An 18872-nucleotide genomic window follows, 5' to 3' on the forward strand; every position below is an offset into this window, starting at 1 on the left:
CTTCCCTGGCTAGCCTGTCGTTAGGACAGTGCAGCTTCTAGAACCGGCTTCCAAAGGTCATGAATGCCCTTTGCTTTCTTGCCTCTTCCATGCAGGAGTTTCCACTTATTTTGCTCAGTTGTTAGAAAATCAATAATTTCATCCAGAAATCATAAATACACATTTTTCAGCCATTCCCTAGTTTTATCTATATCATTTGTCTAGAGGGGTTATATGGAAGAAGTACAGAACAATATCACAGAAAACCATATATCTGTGTAGCTTTATTTGTGCACAGAAACTGAACACAACAGTATCCTGACTTTTCAAATGCTTTGAAGATAAATTCATGTGTTCTCTTACACTTTCATCCTGCTCACTCTTTACTTATCAATCAGTTTGAGGAAAGATTGTGATGCCTCAGACTTCCCTAAGCCATGTGGAACAGGAAGTGGGTGAAGGAAAGCAAGCCAGATCATCAGTCTGCTGCTGTGTACTGCAGCTGATGGGGAAGGAAGCCCAAGGCCAGCAGCAGTGAGACCTGCCCAGTAGGAATCAGGCTGTCCTGCATACAGTGAGCAGAGGATCGTGGTCTCTGCACCGTGCCTTCTGCAGACTTGCCAGAGTCACAGTGCTGTCTGTATCAGACATGGGCAGCCAGCCAGCAGCTCAATTTCAAGGGGTCCCAAGCACAGAATGAGCCCATCCCTGGGGCATATGGATGTGGCCATTTCGGCCAGCTGACATCCAAATTCGGGACTTTTTCACAGCTGTAGGGCCCCTAAGCAGTGTCCTAAATGTGTGGGGCTGTGGGAGCCTCGGGGCTGTTCATTGATCTCATTCCTGTGTCAGACACAGGGGCACAGTTCCCACTGGGACTGAAAGCCTAGCCTAAGCAGTGTTGGCTTTTGGCTCAGAATCAAGTCCAGGCAATTAAGGTCTGTAAAATCAGGGCTCAAAAGAAGGCCAGATGCTAGCAACAAGAGATGCAAGGTGCTTCAGGGCCAGGGAGCTGAATAAGTCAGCCTTTCCTAAGTCCTTTTTGCCTGCTCAGTCTTTAGTCTTAACTGACCTACTTAAATACATTCTAGTTAGAAAATCATCTGCCTTTAAGAAATCAGACTTTGGCTGGCTCTGGTGACATGCTTTTAATCCCAGCACTCTGGAGGCAGAGGCAGGACTGGTCTTCCTAGTGAGCTCTAGGCCAGCCAAGGCTTTGTAGTGAGATCCTATCACCAAAAAAGGGCGAGAGGGAAGGAGAGAGGGAAGAAAAGGAAGGGATGGGAAGGGGGGGAGGGAGGGAGGGAGGGAGGGAGGGAGGGAGGGAGGGAGGGAGTCAGTCAGACTTCAGCTTTTCAAGAGTGAGTTAGCAACCAAAACCTGTTTTTTAAACTCTGAAAGAACATCTCTGTCTATTGACCACCTCTTGGTTCCCCTTACGCAGACCAATCCACATTTTCCATAATAGAAAAGATCAGTGACTGAGATTTGTTGTTTCCAGAGCTCCACACTTAAATTCCAGCCTATGCTGCTGGAAAAGCCAAAGAAGTTGTGTCTCGGTAACCTAATCTTCCTTCAGGTTCCCTTGACCAAGGTACTGCCTCTTACAAAATCATCCATACTTAGTATTTTGTGTGAATTTTTACCTCATCTCTAAGATGTACTGACCACACAGTACAAATCCACTAAAAACCCCCTTTTCCACTTTTACCCTCACTGCTGTTTGTTCAAACCCTGGGTCCTAAATTCAGCATTTGCTGTGTTGCCTCAGAGCAGCCAGAGATGACCCAGCTGGTATAAGGACAGCAGGGAAGGTGATGGCAGCCAGGATGAAGATACTCTGCCTTATCGGCCATTTTTCTTCAGTCCTGAGACCTGATTTAATCATGAATCCTATCCCCCACCCCAATATACACATGTACACACTCTTTTAGAGGAAAGAGTAATGTAAAGTTTAACGTCTTTGATCTTGCCTAGAGAATGTTAAGGCTTCATCAGAGGACAGATAAAAACCAAAACTACCCTTATCAACGGAACTATCATTTTCCCATTCCATAGACAGTACATCCAAGAGCAGCCTGGGAACCAAGCCCACTCTCCAAGAGTTAAACTCCTTATTTTCAGCTCCCACAGGTGGTAACTTTCTCATGCACACGGAACCTCAGCCGCTACCCCTTGTGGCTCTGTAACTGACCTGTGCACCAGGCTTATTATGCCTTGCCCCTTTCTCTCCGTTTCCCTAGCATGCTTCCCAGTGTGTCCTGGTCATTCTAGTAAATCCCAGTTGCAAAGTCATCAGGGTACCCAAGGCTATCCCAAGGTTTGATTTTCTAGAAGGAATCACAGTACTTGGCCATGACTATACAATAGAAGGATTCAGAGCAAAATCAGTGAAGGAAAGGTACATGTGGCAATAGAGAAAACAAGACACAAGCTCCTAAGGTCCTCTTCTAGGAGTGTCACATCACTCGGCAGTTAAAGGCAGATACTGCGCTTACAGACAACCTAAGTTCAGGTCCCAGCACCTTTGTCAGGCAGCTTACAACTGCCTGTAACTCCAGCTTATTTTTAGTCTCAGTAGTCACTGTACTCATGCACCCCTCTCATCTCCCTCCCTCCCCCTCCCTCCCTCCCTCTCTCTCTCTCTCTCTCACACACACACACACACACACACACACACACACACACACACACCTAAAAATGAACTAGAGACACACAGGCAGACATGTATAAGCAAAATTTTTTATTTATTTATTGTTTTTGCCAAAACTGAGAAGAAATTCTCAATCTGTCAACACCTAAAAAATGTTACAAGTTATAGAAAAGGCAGAAAAAAATGCAGCCAGTGTACATATGTAGATTTAGTCAGGGTGTCTCAATTATTTGAACTGGAAGATAAGTCTTAGCTCCTGGGAGCTGGGCCAGGGGGTTGAGAGAACTAGTCATTTATATTGCATCCAGTGTTTGCTGTGGGGAGTTGGAGCTAAAAAAACACTTTTTACCTACATTTTCAGAGCCTCATTTCCATAGGATTCACGTGACAAATTTGCAGCTCCCATACACAGAGCACTTTGGGATGACGTGTGAGATGCTGCCCACAGGGAAGCTCATGAGAGACCTAGTGCCTGATATTTTGACAGGGAACTAGCCATTTATTCACCTTGGCCTAGCATGTACCAAAACTATAGACTCCCCGGAGGAAAACAGGGGTTGAGCATAAAGCATATTATATAAACAAGTGAGTCACATGTATTGGGGGGGGGGGCACTTTTTTTTTTCCTGTTTGCAAATGAAAAGGAAAAGCTAAAAATTTCTATAAAGCCTCCTTAACTCTGGAGAAAAGGAGTTTGAAGCAATAGGCAGAGATGATTGATTATTTTCTTCACATCTGCATATTGTCCAATTGTTTTGATTATGTCATATAAAAACATTTTTTACCGTAAAATAAAAAATACAAAGAATAATAATTCAGTAGAATAACCAACACCTTGATCTTTCAGCTGGTACAAACAGGTTCAGAGAAAGCAAGTTGCTGGGTGATACCAAGTGTTTCTGCTTCTTTCTTGCTCTGGGGATGCCAGGGAAGGACCCTTCATCTACTGGAGGATTAAGAAGTCATAGGCAGTGGCTTCCAGCGGGCCCCAACTTTGATGGAAAGGTCTTCATTGCTGTTGACTGAAAATATTACTCTCCTTCTAAGGGAGTAAGAAGGTTTATTCTGAGCCAGGTATGAGTGACCAGGGCCTGGAAGCATTGATTGTCCCATCGTATAAGCAGTTACATGAAGTTTTATAGTCACAGAAAAAAATAAAACCGCAAATCAATGCTTTTTTTTTTTTTTTTTTTTAAACCAAGTGTATTGATGGGGATGTCAGGTTAGAAGAGTTAAACAAAATGAGGAAATGTGTTAGAGGTTCAGATGCGATCTGGCGACATTTGTAGCCTTTGAGTTGGTAGAGGCTAATGGTCTGTTTATGCATGCCAAAGGTTTTATCTAACAGTTGAAAGGATGTTAGTCAGACTCGAGTGAGCGGATGGTAAAGGGCTCTGTAGGGGACTAAGGTTAACCCAGGGGAACCTAACATTGGACCTGGAATGTTCCAGCTCTCCACAGTCATAGAATCCCTTTATTCTCAAATCAAGGTATTGACTTTTATTATTCATATACTTGGTAGAAAAGGAGATGTGGTAAATAGGTTAGAACAGTGATTCCTAACCTTCCTAACGCTGCGACCCTTTAATACAGTTCCTCGTGTTGTGCTGACCCCCAGCCACAACATTATTTCCACTGCTACTTCCTAACTAATTTTGCTACCATATGAATTGTAATATAAATATCTGATATGATACCCCAGTAAAAGTGTCATTGGAGCCCCCAAAGGGGTCACAGACACAGGTTGAGACCTACTTGGTCAGAAGCATATGAGAAAAAAAAAAAATCTGGGTAAGTACATGCAAATCAGAAGGCAGCAGTACTTGTGTGATTCCCCTTTCCTCACACAGCCCTGGGCCACTTGGAGCCACTGTCTGAGCAGCAAGAGCAGCAGCTCTTGCCGGAGGTGTACTTGCATCCCTTTCAGCGATAGGATAAGTGGCATCTGCCTGATGCAGCCATTTGAAACATTTTGTCTCTCTCGGTTTGCTGAAAGTAATTTTACAGTTAGTATCTTAGGATGCAGCCTTTATTTAAACTGGAAAGAAAGGAGGGATGCTTTCTAGCCTTTTAGAGAAAAGCTATTAGCAATAATAGCAGCTGTCAGTTCTTGAACTTATTATCTGACATGACAGCAGCCATGTTAAATAGTCTAGCCAGAGCTACCTGTGGGGGGAAAAAAAACTAATAAAATCCTCTGTACATATGATAAGTACCCTAATAAAATGTGCTTCACAGAGGAATATGTAAATGATTATTTTTGCCTGGGGAAGCATTATCCCAGTAGATAATTGAAGTTGATGTACTCAATTCAGAAGAAGAGAGCTGAGATGGTTCCCTTATATCTGCCTTGGTTTTGTTCACCCCTTAGACAAGAGTTTGGGAAGCTCTTTGGTTGTACTTGTTTTGCTTCACTTTGTTTTGCTTTTTGTGACTCTGTAGCCCAGGCTAGTCTTTGACTCATCACAGCCTTTACGCCGCTTCACAGTAAACTTTGAACACCGTGCTGCTTATCTTAAGAACTCAAAGTCTATGCTACATGCTTGTGAGTAGTCAGCCAGGCTCGTTAAGTGGACTTGACCTCAAGTTGTGTCCAATCAAATCAGCTCTGACTGTCCTCTGGCTCCAATTACAAATGGTGCAGTGTGGCTCTTTGCGTTCAGAGTTTGATAGCTGAAGTGAATTCAGCACTGTTGAATCCATAAATTACAGGGGTGTTCATATTTAGACTTTTGTTTTCTTTTTCAGTCTTGACTGCCATTGAAGGTACGGCGCACGGGGAGCCCTGCCACTTCCCTTTCCTTTTCCTGGATAAGGAATATGATGAGTGCACGTCAGACGGGAGGGAAGATGGCAGACTGTGGTGTGCCACAACCTATGACTACAAGACAGATGAGAAGTGGGGCTTCTGCGAAAGTGCGTATCTGTCATTCAAGTGGGGGCACGCCCTGGTGCTTTAGTCTAGGGCAGCATTTGGAAGACATTTTGGAGACATCTAGCTGTCCTCTTCCATGTGGACCAGTGTTAGTGACAGGGTCACAGACTTAAAGACTTAAGGACTGTGAGCATGTGATGCATTTACTTCAGGCTGTCACTCAGCCTTCACACGTATGTCTCATTGATTCATAGGTAGTTCTCTACATCCTTGAGGCAAGCTGTTGAACTAATTAATACTAAAACATTTTGTCAATTGTGGAAGCTGACTATAATGGTGTAAGTTAATAGTAATTAAAAGAAAGCTAAAAACTACCTTAACTTAAACACTTACACAGAGTGAAATATGCTACGCGTATGTAACATTTGACATATGTATATTTAACATATGTGTAAATGCTGTCCTCTGCTGGAAAGCTGTGTTTAGGGGACATATCAGTGTAATACCAGATATCATGTCTAATATCACAGCATCCCTAGAAGACAGCATCAAATATAGGCCATGTCTAGATGCAGGCCAGCATGACTAGTTTAATATGTCAGGTTTTTCTTTATTAAAAAAAGAAGAATCACTTCTATACATAAATAAATACTGATTTTACTGTCTTATGATAAGTTTTGTATTGTTTAAAATCTTGCATTAAAGTAGCAAAATTGTTTTTAAAATTTCACAACAGTTCTATAGGTTTTTCAATGTTGCATTAGTGAGTATGAAAAAGTGGTGAGCTAGACTTGAGCTATAGCTTGATGGATAGAGTGCTTGCCTGTCATGCACAAAGCTCTGGAATCGGTCCCCAGCACAACATACACTGGGTATGGTGGCACATGCCTTAATCATAGCACTCTGAACACAGGAGCAAAAGTTCAGTGACATCTTTGGTAACATAGGGAATTTGAAACCAGGCTGGCTACATGAAACTCTTATTTCAAAAAATAAAAGAGAAAAAATTAATATACATGAATATTGCACACTGAATTAAATCTATATTTAATAAAAGTCAGGTTTTAAGATTTTAATTATATAATTAAATACTTTTCTAAATGTATAACATGTGACCTTTGAATATTATAGCAATTTTCTGTTTATTCTTCTCTAATGGTTTTTTGTTACTATTTTAGCTGAATTTAGCATTTAATTTGAAATTTTAATTGAACTGTATTTTAAAAAGTCACCATTACTAGCACAAAAAAATATCCTCAAAAGCAGCCTGATCTTGCTTTCTCTAAAAGAAAGTGACTTTGGTGACTTTGTGTTTTTTAGAAGTTAGTACAGAGCACATGTCAGCTGTTTTTAGAGTCAGTTTAGAGGTAGTGAAAGATCCTTGTCTCTGTGTGTATTCCTGGGTGACGCGGTGGGTGAGCCTGGTACAGACAACTAAAATCATTCAATGCCTGTGTCGTTTCATTGTCAGCTGAAGAAGATGCTGCCAAAAGACGGCAGATGCAGGAAGCAGAAATGATCTATCAGACCGGGATGAAGATACTGAATGGAAGCAACAGGAAGAGCCAGAAGAGAGAGTAGGTTCACCTCCCCGCACGTGCTTCTCTAGACAGGCCTTCGCCCAGCAGTCACTGAGCGCTTTCTCCTAAGACTGTGCTGCCAGAGACACGGGTGTCTTACTGCTGTTGCAAGAAACCTTGAAGTGGTTTTGGCAAACTTTAACTCAGTAGGATGAAAAGATTATATCACACCATATCAGACCATAAGGCTGATTAATGAGAAAAATGGCAATAGTAGATTAAAGTTGTAGTCAGTTCTAAGACCTGAGAGTAAAGACGCTATTCAGATTAAATAATAACATAAAATAAACAAAAAGAATCGTCACCAATATGTTGATTTTTGGTTTTGCTTTGAAATTTTCACCTAGAATGTAACACTCCAAAAGAACTCTAATATTTTATGTCTGTCTTATTTTTGCTGGTTTTATTAGTCTATTTGTAGAATTGAAAAATTCTGAGTTATTGGAATACTTAGCTGACGTGATTATAATTTTCTACTGTAAATCTTGTTAACCTGCTCAGTGGATTTCTCGTTCATTGTTAGTGTAATTAGACCATTTTAAAATATTAGACATAGGAAAAACTGGCCCCTTAGCTAAATCAAACTATCCAGCATGTTTTCTAGATATATAAATAACACGAGATAGTAGGAATAATGTGTGGAAATTTATTATTATAAAATAAGAAAAGTATGCTTCCTTTGGTAATGAAAAGTCATTTAATGGCTGTTCTAAACTCAGTGCTGACTCTCTGTTTGATTGCTTCTGTTTAAAGAGCATATCGGTACCTTCAAAAGGCAGCAGGCATGAATCACACCAAAGCCCTGGAGAGAGTGTCCTACGCTCTTTTGTTTGGTGATTACCTCACACAGAATATGCAGGCAGCTAAAGAGATGTTTGAGAAACTGACTGAGGAAGGTTCTCCCAAAGGACAGACTGTAAGTGCAGCTTCAGTGAAGAACCTCTGTACATGGCACTTTGTTGTTGTTGGGTTGGGTTTAGGGGTTGGTTTGGTGTGGGAGGCATTGATTATGTGTATGGATGTTTTGCCTGGCTATGTGTCTGTGCACCACTTGTGTGCCTGGTACTCAAGGAGATCAGAAAAGGGCGTCCTGCCCCTGGAACCAGAGTTGCAGATGGTTGTGAGCCACCATGTGAGTGTGAGAATCAAAACAAGGTCTTCTGGAAAAGCCGCTAGTGTTTTCTCTCCAGCCCCTGCCCCTTTGTAATTTTCTTAATTTGTATTTTAATAGAGTGTGAATGTGTATGTGCCTGTGAGTGCGGGAAGCAAGTGTGCTGAGAGCTGAACTCTGGAAGAGCAGCAGACACGTAACTGCTGAGCCCTCTCTCCAGGCTCTCTCCATTACAGCACTTGTTGATTCCAATAGCAGTTTGTTCTCTGAGCCCCGACTTCTTTCAGCAACTATAGAAGACTGAGTGACCACAGACCATTTTACTTAATTTCTTGGATACTTATTTTCCTTCATTTAAGAAGGTTTATGATCAATGACGATAACTTTATAGCTATGTCTTACTTGTAGCTTTTTAGTATTACATCTAAAGAGAGTGAAATATGAAGAACAATTCTACAGAGCAGCAATTTTGTTGTATCTAAAATTACTCACCATAGTATTTTCCTCTAAAGTTAACTTTATTTTTTTTAATGTGTATATATCCCTGTTAGTACATGAGTGTGCATGCATGAGTCCATGTGTTATGGGTGGTCTAGGAGTCCAGGGGACAGTACCAGATCCCTGGGATCTGGAGTTACAGGTCTTTGTGAGCATCCCAACATGAATCTGAACTCTAACCCTTGTGATAGAGCAGCAAGAACACCTAACAGCTAAGCCATCCATCTCTCCAGTCCAATATTGACATCTTTAAGAAATAAATGGATACACAAATAAAATATTTTAGGGCTGGGGATATAGTCAACAAAAAGAGCATTTGCCTAGCATGTGCAAGGCCGTGGGTCCAATCTCCTAACAGTACACTACACACACACACAAACGCACGCACACGCACACACACACACACACACCATCCCTCCCTCCAGCCTATATACACATAATATATTCTTATAGCATTGAGCTCAAACTTTTTTTCATCCTGATTTTTGTCTAGACAAGTGCCCATCACAACATTACATTGTAGTTATTACTTCTAACCCAGCCTTTGTCTGATTGGTTTGTTGGGTGCTTGATTTGTTTCTGTGTTAGAAGTAGATGCAGCTTGTCTACAGAACGTCCTGCCTGTATCTGTCCTCGTCACAGTATCCATTAGTTAATTTTTCTATTACCTGTATTTCCTGTAAGCCAAATACCACAGCTAAAAGCTGGCAAACCTAAGTAACTGGTTTTAGCTAGGATGCATCTAGGTGAACTGCAATACCATATTGCACAACGTCCATTAATAGCACATCTTGTTATGTTGTCAATTAGTAATACAAAGATGATACCTAGATTTAAGAGGCCATCTGATGGGGGAAGGGAGAAATAACTCAACTGTTAAGAGCACTGGCTGCTCGTCCAAAGAACCATGATTCAATCCTCAGTACACACTGGGTGGCTCACAACTGTAACTCCTCTTCTAGTGGATCTAGCATCCTCTCCTGGCCTGCAAGAACATTTTAGTCACGTGGTACACAGATTCAGGCAAAGCACACCCATATACATATGTACGTATGTCCATACATACATTTTTAGGTTGTGTTTATTTATATACTGTGTTTATTTAAACTGCCTCTGATAATTCAGGCTTAATCAAAATATGAGACTGTTGGAATACACCCATATTTATGAAATTATCTTTATAAGATACATTTTCCTCTAAAGTATCATTTCTCTGCCAACCTAGAAAAATGTCTGTTTCCCCCTAACTATAATGGAAGGAACCTTGTAAGACAGTCCTCTTGAGGTTTTATACTAACAGGATTATACTCATTGTCTTCTGGGAATATTTAATGAATCCACTGATCTTTCTTCTCATTTTTAGTCTCATTTAAACAGATGCTATCTTTACTGTTGTCTTTTGTTTCTGAAATGTTTTCCCTTCTTAATTAAATCAGCTTACATAAACCTATATACACATATATATTATCCTCAGAGGCATTGATGTCTTTAAGGCAGTATTATTCCATTCAGACCCCCCCCAAGCACTCTCTCCATGGTAATTAGTTTTAGCTGCTGCAGTAATCAGAACCCCCAAATCAGATACCTCTTGCTCTGCCAAATGAGATCGAGCCTTGTATTACTTTCTTGCAACAGTTGACCTCCTTTGCAACCATATCTAGGATCATAGTCTTACCTAACTGCAAGGGAGGCTGACATGTGGACGAGCATCACAGACTAATGACACTCCTCTGACATGTGGACGAGCATCACAGACTAATGACACTCCTCTTCTCTGACATGTGGAAGAGCATCATAGACTAATGACACTTGTCTTCTCTCGCTCTGCCCTTATCACTTGGGTACTATAACTCTGACTGACTGGTAGCCAGGTGCTTCTTTATTTATACAAGTTTCACAGAACAAAGACAGACTAATGATTATCCAAGAAGTACAGATTATGTGTTCGATTTTTCATTACATGTCCAGTGTTACAAATTCAGTCACAATTAGAAAATACAGACAGAAGAGGTTTTATTAACAACCTATAGCTCCAACTTAGACAATCTAAAAAATGTCTCCTCCAAAGCAAATGCATTCATTCTATGACAGCGTGCTTTTAGGTGGGCAGTGTTTGCAGTTTGAAAGCACTCCAAACAGAACAGTATGAACAGGTCTTTGTGTGACTAGCAAACACTAGTCCCTAGATCCTTTTACTATATGTTTAGTCATCTACACTATAAAGTAGGAAAAGTTTCTTTCAGTCAACCTGTCTTATTTACTGCATGCTATTCCTCCAGGGGTGCACCTTGTCCCACCCCCTATCTATAAACTACATTGTCAGAGAGCTCTAAGGTATTGTAGAGGGAGGCTGTGAATCTGTAACCTATTCTCCTGGCCAGTCAGAGTTTGTCGATTGTCTCTGGATACTGTTAGAGCTTGCTCCGGGGCAGAGACCCCAAGAAGATTCCTGGAGTAATGGCCTCATTTAGCTAGTGCTTATGTGTGCTTAATGATCTCCAGGGCATGGGGAAGACTTCCAGATAGAGCCAGATAAAGTTAGATTTAAGATTTTCCTGAAAAGACTTACACATCATTTTACCAGGAAAAGACATAAAATGAATCAATGCAGAAAGTCCCGAGCAACACAGAGACCAAAACCCAAAAGTTAGAGACAGAAGGACAGCAACTGCAGCAGGTGGCTCAGCTTTGCTAGAACTGTGTCAAGCATCTGTGCTGGCTTCATGACTCACTGTTTCCAGTGGATATGGCTGCCACCTAACCACTTGGTGTTTCTTCATTCCTGGGACTGCTTGAACACTGTTGTCTTCAGATACTTTTGTCCTCTTCATTCCTCCATACAAAGAAAGAGATATGTTGATACAGTGTCACAAAAGTTATTTTATCTTCATAATGGCTAAAACAAATGAAGTGCAAACCATGTTTAAGTGTGGTTGGCTTTGTTTTCCCAGTTAATACCTTCTTAACTTTCTGTTAACCTTCCAACTCAGCTTGAGTTGTTTAAAGTTGCACTTAGCTGTGTGGTTTATAAAAGGTTGAATGTATTGCTCCCGCTCTTTAACTGAACCATCCTGCCTCGTTTTCCTCAAATCTTCATATTTAAAGATCTTTGACTCTTCTCAGTGTATAAAACTGTATGTATCTTCACCAAAATAAGAATATTAACTTTGTCTCCTTTTATCCCAGGGTCTTGGCTTTCTCTACGCTTCTGGACTTGGCGTTAATTCAAGTCAGGCAAAGGTAAGGTTACTTAAGTCTTTCCGCACATTAAATTTGGAATTGAATAAGCACTGGCCTGTGCTCATTTGTGTATCTGATTTTTCACAGGCTCTTGTGTATTATACTTTTGGAGCTCTTGGAGGCAACCTGATAGCCCATATGATTCTGGTAAGTGTGAACTTTAATCCAAGACTACTTAATTGTTATAATACATTGAATCTATATGTGATAAAAAAAAATGTGTATAAATTGGAATTATTTATCAGAATTACTTTTTGGATTGGATCATCCAAATCCAAAAATGCAGATTATGCATTTAAATTGATGTCCTACTATACAAAAATCTGTCCTATAATGGACACTTACAAGTATCCGTGTATAAGCTGATGATAGCATTGACCTCTTCTGTTGCTTAGTGATACAGACCTTTCCACCAACATCTTTTTGGACTAAGTGGCTTAAGTCTCTTACACATTCAGTTTGGAATAAGTCACTGACATGTGGTACGTGATGGATACTATGTTTTAAATGAATATAAGCTCCTTGTTAACAGGAGTGTCACAGTTGGACCGAGTGGACATGAAACTAAAAGTAGAAAACCTGTCCAACACAGGAAGGGATCTCCACACTTGGTTACTGGCAGCACCGACAAAGATAGTGCAGCCAACTGTGTAAATCATGGATAATTCCAGAATAATTATTGAGTGATCATCAGGATCAGATTAGATCCTGTGGATAGACAGAAATAGTCTAAAGAGTAGAATGCTGGGAACTGACACACAGGGCAAATAGGAATCCAGCAAAATAGCTGAGTTGTGCCCAGGAGCACAACTGATTCCAGACAGCTCCTTCCTGCTTCGAGTTCTTAATAATCAGTCGCCCCTCCTCCCCCATTATTCTGTGGTCATCTGTTACTAGTGTAATGGTACCTGCTTCCAGTACACATTTCCTCAGTTTGCCAGTTTATGATTTTGTATTGGTACACTGACCTCATTCTCACTACAGTTAAGTCTAGAGCAGAGATGCCATTGGGTTCTGAGTGAAAGCTGATGACGACTATGTACATGCCTCACTGGGGAAGTTGAGGGCACTCACTTGGTTGCTCTAGGAATGTTCTTTTCTCGTGCTTAGCTATAGACTTCTTGATGGAGTACGTGGATCAGAGGACTGCACAATCAGATTCTGAGTGTGGTTGGCTCTACAGAAACCAGTGGTGGTGGTATAGTCTCACTCCAAGGTGTCTTACAGGGTTACCGCTACTGGGCTGGCATCGGAGTCCTCCAGAGTTGTGAATCAGCGCTGACCCATTATCGGCTTGTTGCCAATCATGGTACCTGTTTGATTTTTCTCTTTCACCCTGTAGGGGAAAAAATGCAATTAATTTTAAATGTATATGTGTTGGTTGTAGTAGTTTAAATACTGAAAATGACTCTTTTAAATGGGCTTATCTTTTAACTATTTATCAAGAAACACATTTTACATTTTATTCTTAGTGGAAGTCTAATTTGTTAATGTATTATTATGCTGCCACCTGTTGACTAGTACAGAAATAGTGCCATCAGCACCATGTCTGTCAACGTCAGCTTGCTACCATTGTGGACCTGCTCCTCTGACTTCGTCTCACACCCCTGTTTGTCCTTCTTCATCAGTTGCTAGTGATATCTCCCTAACTGGAGGCTCTGTAGTCCAGAGAATACGGCTGCCTGATGAAGTGGAAAACCCAGGGATGAACACTGGGATGCTGGAAGAAGATTTGATTCAGTATTACCAGTTCCTAGCTGAGAAGGGTGATGTCCAAGCACAGGTGTGTGTGCTTCAGGGAATTTCTTTCTGCACTGTCTGCTTAATCCAGGAAGGGAGGGCAAGCACCCATATCTGTAAGTAATAACTGTCTTTGCTCTGAGTAATTACTAGCTTTGTTTTAGAACCACCAGGGGATCCTTTAGCAAAAGAATACCCTACACCTTCAGCGCCTTTTTTCCTATTAAAATCGCAGCTATTTGGGATATATAGGAATAAGTAACAGTAAGAGTGGTTTGAAGGCCCACAGAAGGGAGTCTTAAGTTAAAACTGTAATGAATGGTAGATCCAGCTGTCACTTATGGAAGTTAGAATGCAGCTGCCTCGTCTACTTCTCAGGGTATATTTTGCTCTAAGTGTTCTCTTTTACTTGCTGTCTGATTCCCTTCCTTTTCTGCATTCCCTTTCCTCTGCTTTCTTGCCCTTGATTTGGTGCTGACCACTGTTCCGTCGCCTCTGTCCATGAACAAGGCAGTCAGGCCTTCCTTGTGTTCCCTAGAGATTGCCAGTCAGCTCTGCCTCCCAAGTCTAGTGGGTAAATGTACGGTTCCCCAGATGACACTGAGACTTTACAATATGCTAATTCTACATGCTTTTGTGATTCTCACAACATTTTTCTTTTATACAGCACATAGTAGTTTAAACTTATTCGGATTAGTCTCTCCTTTTGTTTTTATTTCTTCCTTTCTAAGCTTCTCAGAGAAGTATGGTTTTTGGCTTAAGAGCATCCTTAACTATTTCCTTTAGAGCAGGTTCACTGAATTCAGCATCGTTTGTCTAAAAGCCTTTTAGGGAACCAGGGTGATGAGCTGACAGATAAGGCACTTGCTACACAAGTGTGAGGCCCAGAGTTCATGTGCCCAGAACCCACATATGTACTAAGTGAGTGTGGCTCCTGCCTATAGTGCTAGCACTCGGAAGACAGAGACAAGGTCCCCAGAGCAAGCTGGCTGGCTAGGGTAGCCCTATTGGGGATCTCTGGGGTGAGGTGAGAGAACCTCCATTAATAAGATGGAGAGCAGCTGAGGAAGAATTCTGACATGACTCTCGAGCTTCCCCCTGCATACACTTGCACATATACACGTGTCCTTACACACATGTGAACATACATATACTCACAAACTGTATACCTACACAAAAGAATGCTGTTTATTTTAAAGCATGCCTTTTTAGCTCTTGGAAGTTTTAAGATAATTGAAGCAGAATAAATACTCAGGATTAAAGACTGGATTTCTAGTCTTGACTAATGCACAGAGCCATCTTGCAGCCAACTATTGTCTGATTTTAATTGCATGCCAGATGCTCACTTTTCATTTTTGCATCATTTCTGTTGCTTTTCAGGTTGGTCTGGGACAGTTGCATCTGCATGGAGGGCGTGGAGTAGAGCAGAATCACCAGGTATCCACCCTACTGTAGGGCTCTTCACATTGTAGCAAAACATGGTGCTGTGTATGTGTTCTTAGCTAGTCAGGCTCATTAACACCTGTCACAGGGAATTCTCATGACATACTGATGGCTGATAAACACATAAATAGACCTCAGAAGGGCCAGAAAGGTTTCATTTAGTGTGTGTGTCTGTGACTGTGTCTGTGTGTGTCTGGGTGTGCTTGTTTCTTTATGTCATGTGTGAGCAGGTGCTGATACAGAGGCCAGAAAAGGATGTCAGACACCTTGGAGTTTGAGTTACAGGTGGTTGTGAACCACCAGATGTGGGTGCTGGGAATTGTGCTCAGGTACTGTGGAAGGATGCAGGATGTGCTCTTAACTGCCAAGCCATCTGCAGCCCCAGATTTTATTACTCCTAAACTTAGCTCTTACTACTGCCCCAGACACACAGACACATCTTGACTTTTTTGTTGCTGTCAAATATATCGTAGAAGTGGGTCTTCAGCCACCTTTTGGATCTGGAGAGATGGCTCAGCAGTTAGGAGTACTTGCTGCTCTTACAGGTATCCTGAGTTCTATTCTCAGCACCCGTGTCAACAGTTTACAGCTACCTGCTCCAGTGCCAGAGAATCTGACACTCTTTGGGGCCCTGCAGTTACCTACACTCAGGTATACATACGCACACTCACACACACACAAATACTCATAATTAAAAATTAATTTTTTTTTTCAAAAAGCAAATGGAAGCCATGAAAAAGAGCAACTTTTAAAGGATTCTTTCTGAGGCTGAGGAAATGTTATTAGAAATGAGGAGCGGACAACTATCTATAGCTACTCGCCAAGTTGTATCTGCTCTGTCCTTCATTATTTCTCCATTATTGACACCTGTCACTTGTCTGAATCACCTTCCTCCTGCAGTTTCTAGGTATCGATGTGTCTCTGTAAATGCAGCACCCATCCCGTGCTTCACCTAGAACTCTCAGTGCTCTGTGGGTTCCAGTAGCTTAAAGATTTGCCCTCTAACATGACCTCCAAGACCCCATCCCAGTGTCTGTACCCCTCCAACCCCTTGCTGTCTAGGCACAAGCACACAGAAGTTCCTAAGGTCTTTCAACCTATTGAGAGCCTCTCTTTCTCATGACTTTAAGGGATGTCTTCTCTGTCAGTGGTGACTGTCACCCCAGCTACTTTGCTTATGTGGTAATTCTTACCCAGCCTCCAGAACTCAACACCAACCTGTAATGCCCCATCCCCACTCCAGAGAAAGGTCACATATGACAAAGGATGCCTGAGTATATATGCTCTTTGTGATTCTTGTCCAAGGGAGATTCATTTGTTATATAACTTAAGTTGTTTTCCTGGCTAGAGCCTAACTTCAAGAGAGCACAGCCATGTGTGCCTTGTTTACCGTTTTATCCAGACCCCAGCAGAACTGAGCGTGTAGTCAGTTCTCAAGGACTTGTCAAACTCACAAACGTCTTACTTTGCTATCATACTAGTTAACTATACCAATTAAGTTATTTCACATACTGTATCCTCTCAACTTTAAGAACTAAATTGTGACAAAAATACACTTTACCACTTATGCCAAACACCTGTGGGTTTTCTTTATTTGGGCAGATTTTGGCAGCTGCTATTGTCTCTTGGTCACCAAAATGTATGCTAGATGCTTCTACTTAACAAAAATAGCGAGAGAGCAGGACTCTGAGGGGCTTTGCCCCAGAGCTCCTGCATAGCAAGGACTGGGAATGTTCTTGTACTGTGTGCTGTGTGAACCTGTAAAGCCTCTATACAATGGAAGGTTGTTTCACTGGCTCCACAAAAGGGAGATTTTCCAGCTTAATCCAACAAACATTGCAGTTTCTGCTGTGTGCCAGTCACTGCCACTGTATTTCAGAGTACAGCACTGGACAGAAAGCTTGGTCATTGCCCTTACTGGAGTTTCAAGTTCAGTGGAATATTTGTTAATTAATAACTACATCATCAAGTAGCAAGCATTTAAAGTTGTGGTTGCTGTCTAAAAGCAGAACCGAGGGATATTGTAAGTAAGGAAAGGGAGCAGCCAGCTGACAGGAAAGACTTCTTTAGGGAGAGGAGGTAGCATATTGACCAGGAAAGTAGAGCCATTCCAGGGCAAAAGGAATAGTACATGCATAGGCCCCAGGGCAGAAGGGAGTGTGGCTGGTATTTCCATAGTGCTGACATCATAGGACATAGTAATTCTGAGACAGTCAGTGCTTGCCCGTGTCAGCCTAACCTCTGCATTTCAAGGAACTCTTAGAGCCAGCACGCTCAGATTTGAAAACATTGGCTCCTGCTACCATGGGGGAAATGAGTTAGTGGAATCCCAAAATACAATCAGGGAATCAAAGTGGAGAATATTTCAGAGGTTCATATGAAAGAAGATGTAATATGGAATAGAACCACGGTATAGGCAGTTAGTAGGTGGATTTATCATGTACTTTGTGAGTTTTATAGTTAGACTAGTTCGGAGCTGGGAAATGTAAATGTAGATGCTGCCATCATGTAGATGATATATGAAGCATGATAAGGCTGCTCAGAGAATATAAAGTGAGAATGGGGGCATCAGTTGAGCCTTGAAGAACTTGACTGTAAAGAGGCAGATGATAGAATAAGAGTTAACAAGGGTGGCTTCCATGGTGCGGTCCAGACGAAGCTAAGGAAGCCAGGAAAGAGTGGCGTGTGGAGCCAAGTAAGGAGTCTTTCCAAGAGCGTGAGTAGACTGTGTCAGACACTGCAGAGAGGTGGCCTGAGATGACACACTTGTACTAGTGATGAGATGTTGTCCTTAACAAGCTTCCTTTCTGAAGTAGTTGCTGGAAGGCAGTCTGGCGTGTAGAAAGGAGAATCCTGCAGTGGATTCTCTAGGGAAGCTGCACTGACTGAAGCAGCTCGTCGGTGTCAGTCCCACTGAAGAGAACCTGAAACTGAAGAACAAATGCCTTTTGTATTTCTTGATATATTTTTTTAAATAACAGATTAAGGAGAGTGTACTTGAACAAACAAGAACAGAAAGGGAAGAGGGTAAGTTGTGAAGAGCTACAAGGGACAGGCAGTGGTGTAGGATCCTTAACAGACGTGAGCCACAGCGGCATTGAGCTGAGAGGGTGAGGATGAGTTTCTTCCAACACAGTGCCTAGTCATGGACTCCAAATACAGCCCCAAACTTTGCTCACTCTGCAAAGGGATGCTGTGTTTCAGAATATGCCCGTGCCTTGTAGCTGCCTCTTAGTTTCTTTCCTTTCTCACAGGTACCAATAGTAAGGTAGACTAGTGAGGTAGAGCTGCCTGACGCCTATTCACATCGCCTATAAATAAGACATCATCATACCTGTGAAGTTTAGGGAACACCGTTTCTTTGTGGCTATAAAACTTCTAGATATACAACACAATTCTGTTTGAAATCCTGATGAATATTCTTGCTTTTAAAGCTGCTTTAATATAGCAAAAAAAAAAAAAAAAAAAAAAAAAAAAAAAAAAAAAAAAAAAAAAAAAAAAAAAAAAAAAAAGTTTCCTGATATTCCTGAAGTGTTTTTGTTGAAAGAAATTCTGTTAAAAAATAATAATTATTATTCTTATAATTGTCTCACAGAGAGCGTTTGACTACTTCAACTTAGCAGCAAATGCTGGCAATTCACATGCTATGGCCTTCCTGGGAAAGGTACTGTACACCTGCAGCTGTTTATATAACAGCAAAATAAACTTTCCACTTCAGTGTATTCTGTCCTGTCTTAAGGTAAATGCTGTGTG

General features: G+C 41.4%; 1 protein-coding gene across 1 annotated transcript in view; it reads left to right on the forward strand.

Annotated features, from left to right (window-relative positions):
* The window catches only part of Sel1l (SEL1L adaptor subunit of SYVN1 ubiquitin ligase), a 42495-nt gene that overhangs the window by 11140 nt on the left and 12483 nt on the right, over positions 1-18872 (forward strand). Inside the window, exons 4-12 of the mRNA XM_076921472.1 lie at positions 5381-5548; positions 6979-7084; positions 7841-8003; positions 11883-11936; positions 12024-12083; positions 13164-13245; positions 13565-13719; positions 15057-15113; positions 18715-18783. Of these exons, the coding sequence (XP_076777587.1) occupies positions 5381-5548; positions 6979-7084; positions 7841-8003; positions 11883-11936; positions 12024-12083; positions 13164-13245; positions 13565-13719; positions 15057-15113; positions 18715-18783 (914 nt within the window). The remainder of the gene's footprint in view (positions 1-5380; positions 5549-6978; positions 7085-7840; positions 8004-11882; positions 11937-12023; positions 12084-13163; positions 13246-13564; positions 13720-15056; positions 15114-18714; positions 18784-18872) is intronic.

This window comes from Arvicanthis niloticus, chromosome 23 (genome assembly GCF_011762505.2).
Source record: "Arvicanthis niloticus isolate mArvNil1 chromosome 23, mArvNil1.pat.X, whole genome shotgun sequence".
In the NCBI taxonomy this organism is placed as follows: Eukaryota; Metazoa; Chordata; class Mammalia; order Rodentia; family Muridae; genus Arvicanthis; species Arvicanthis niloticus.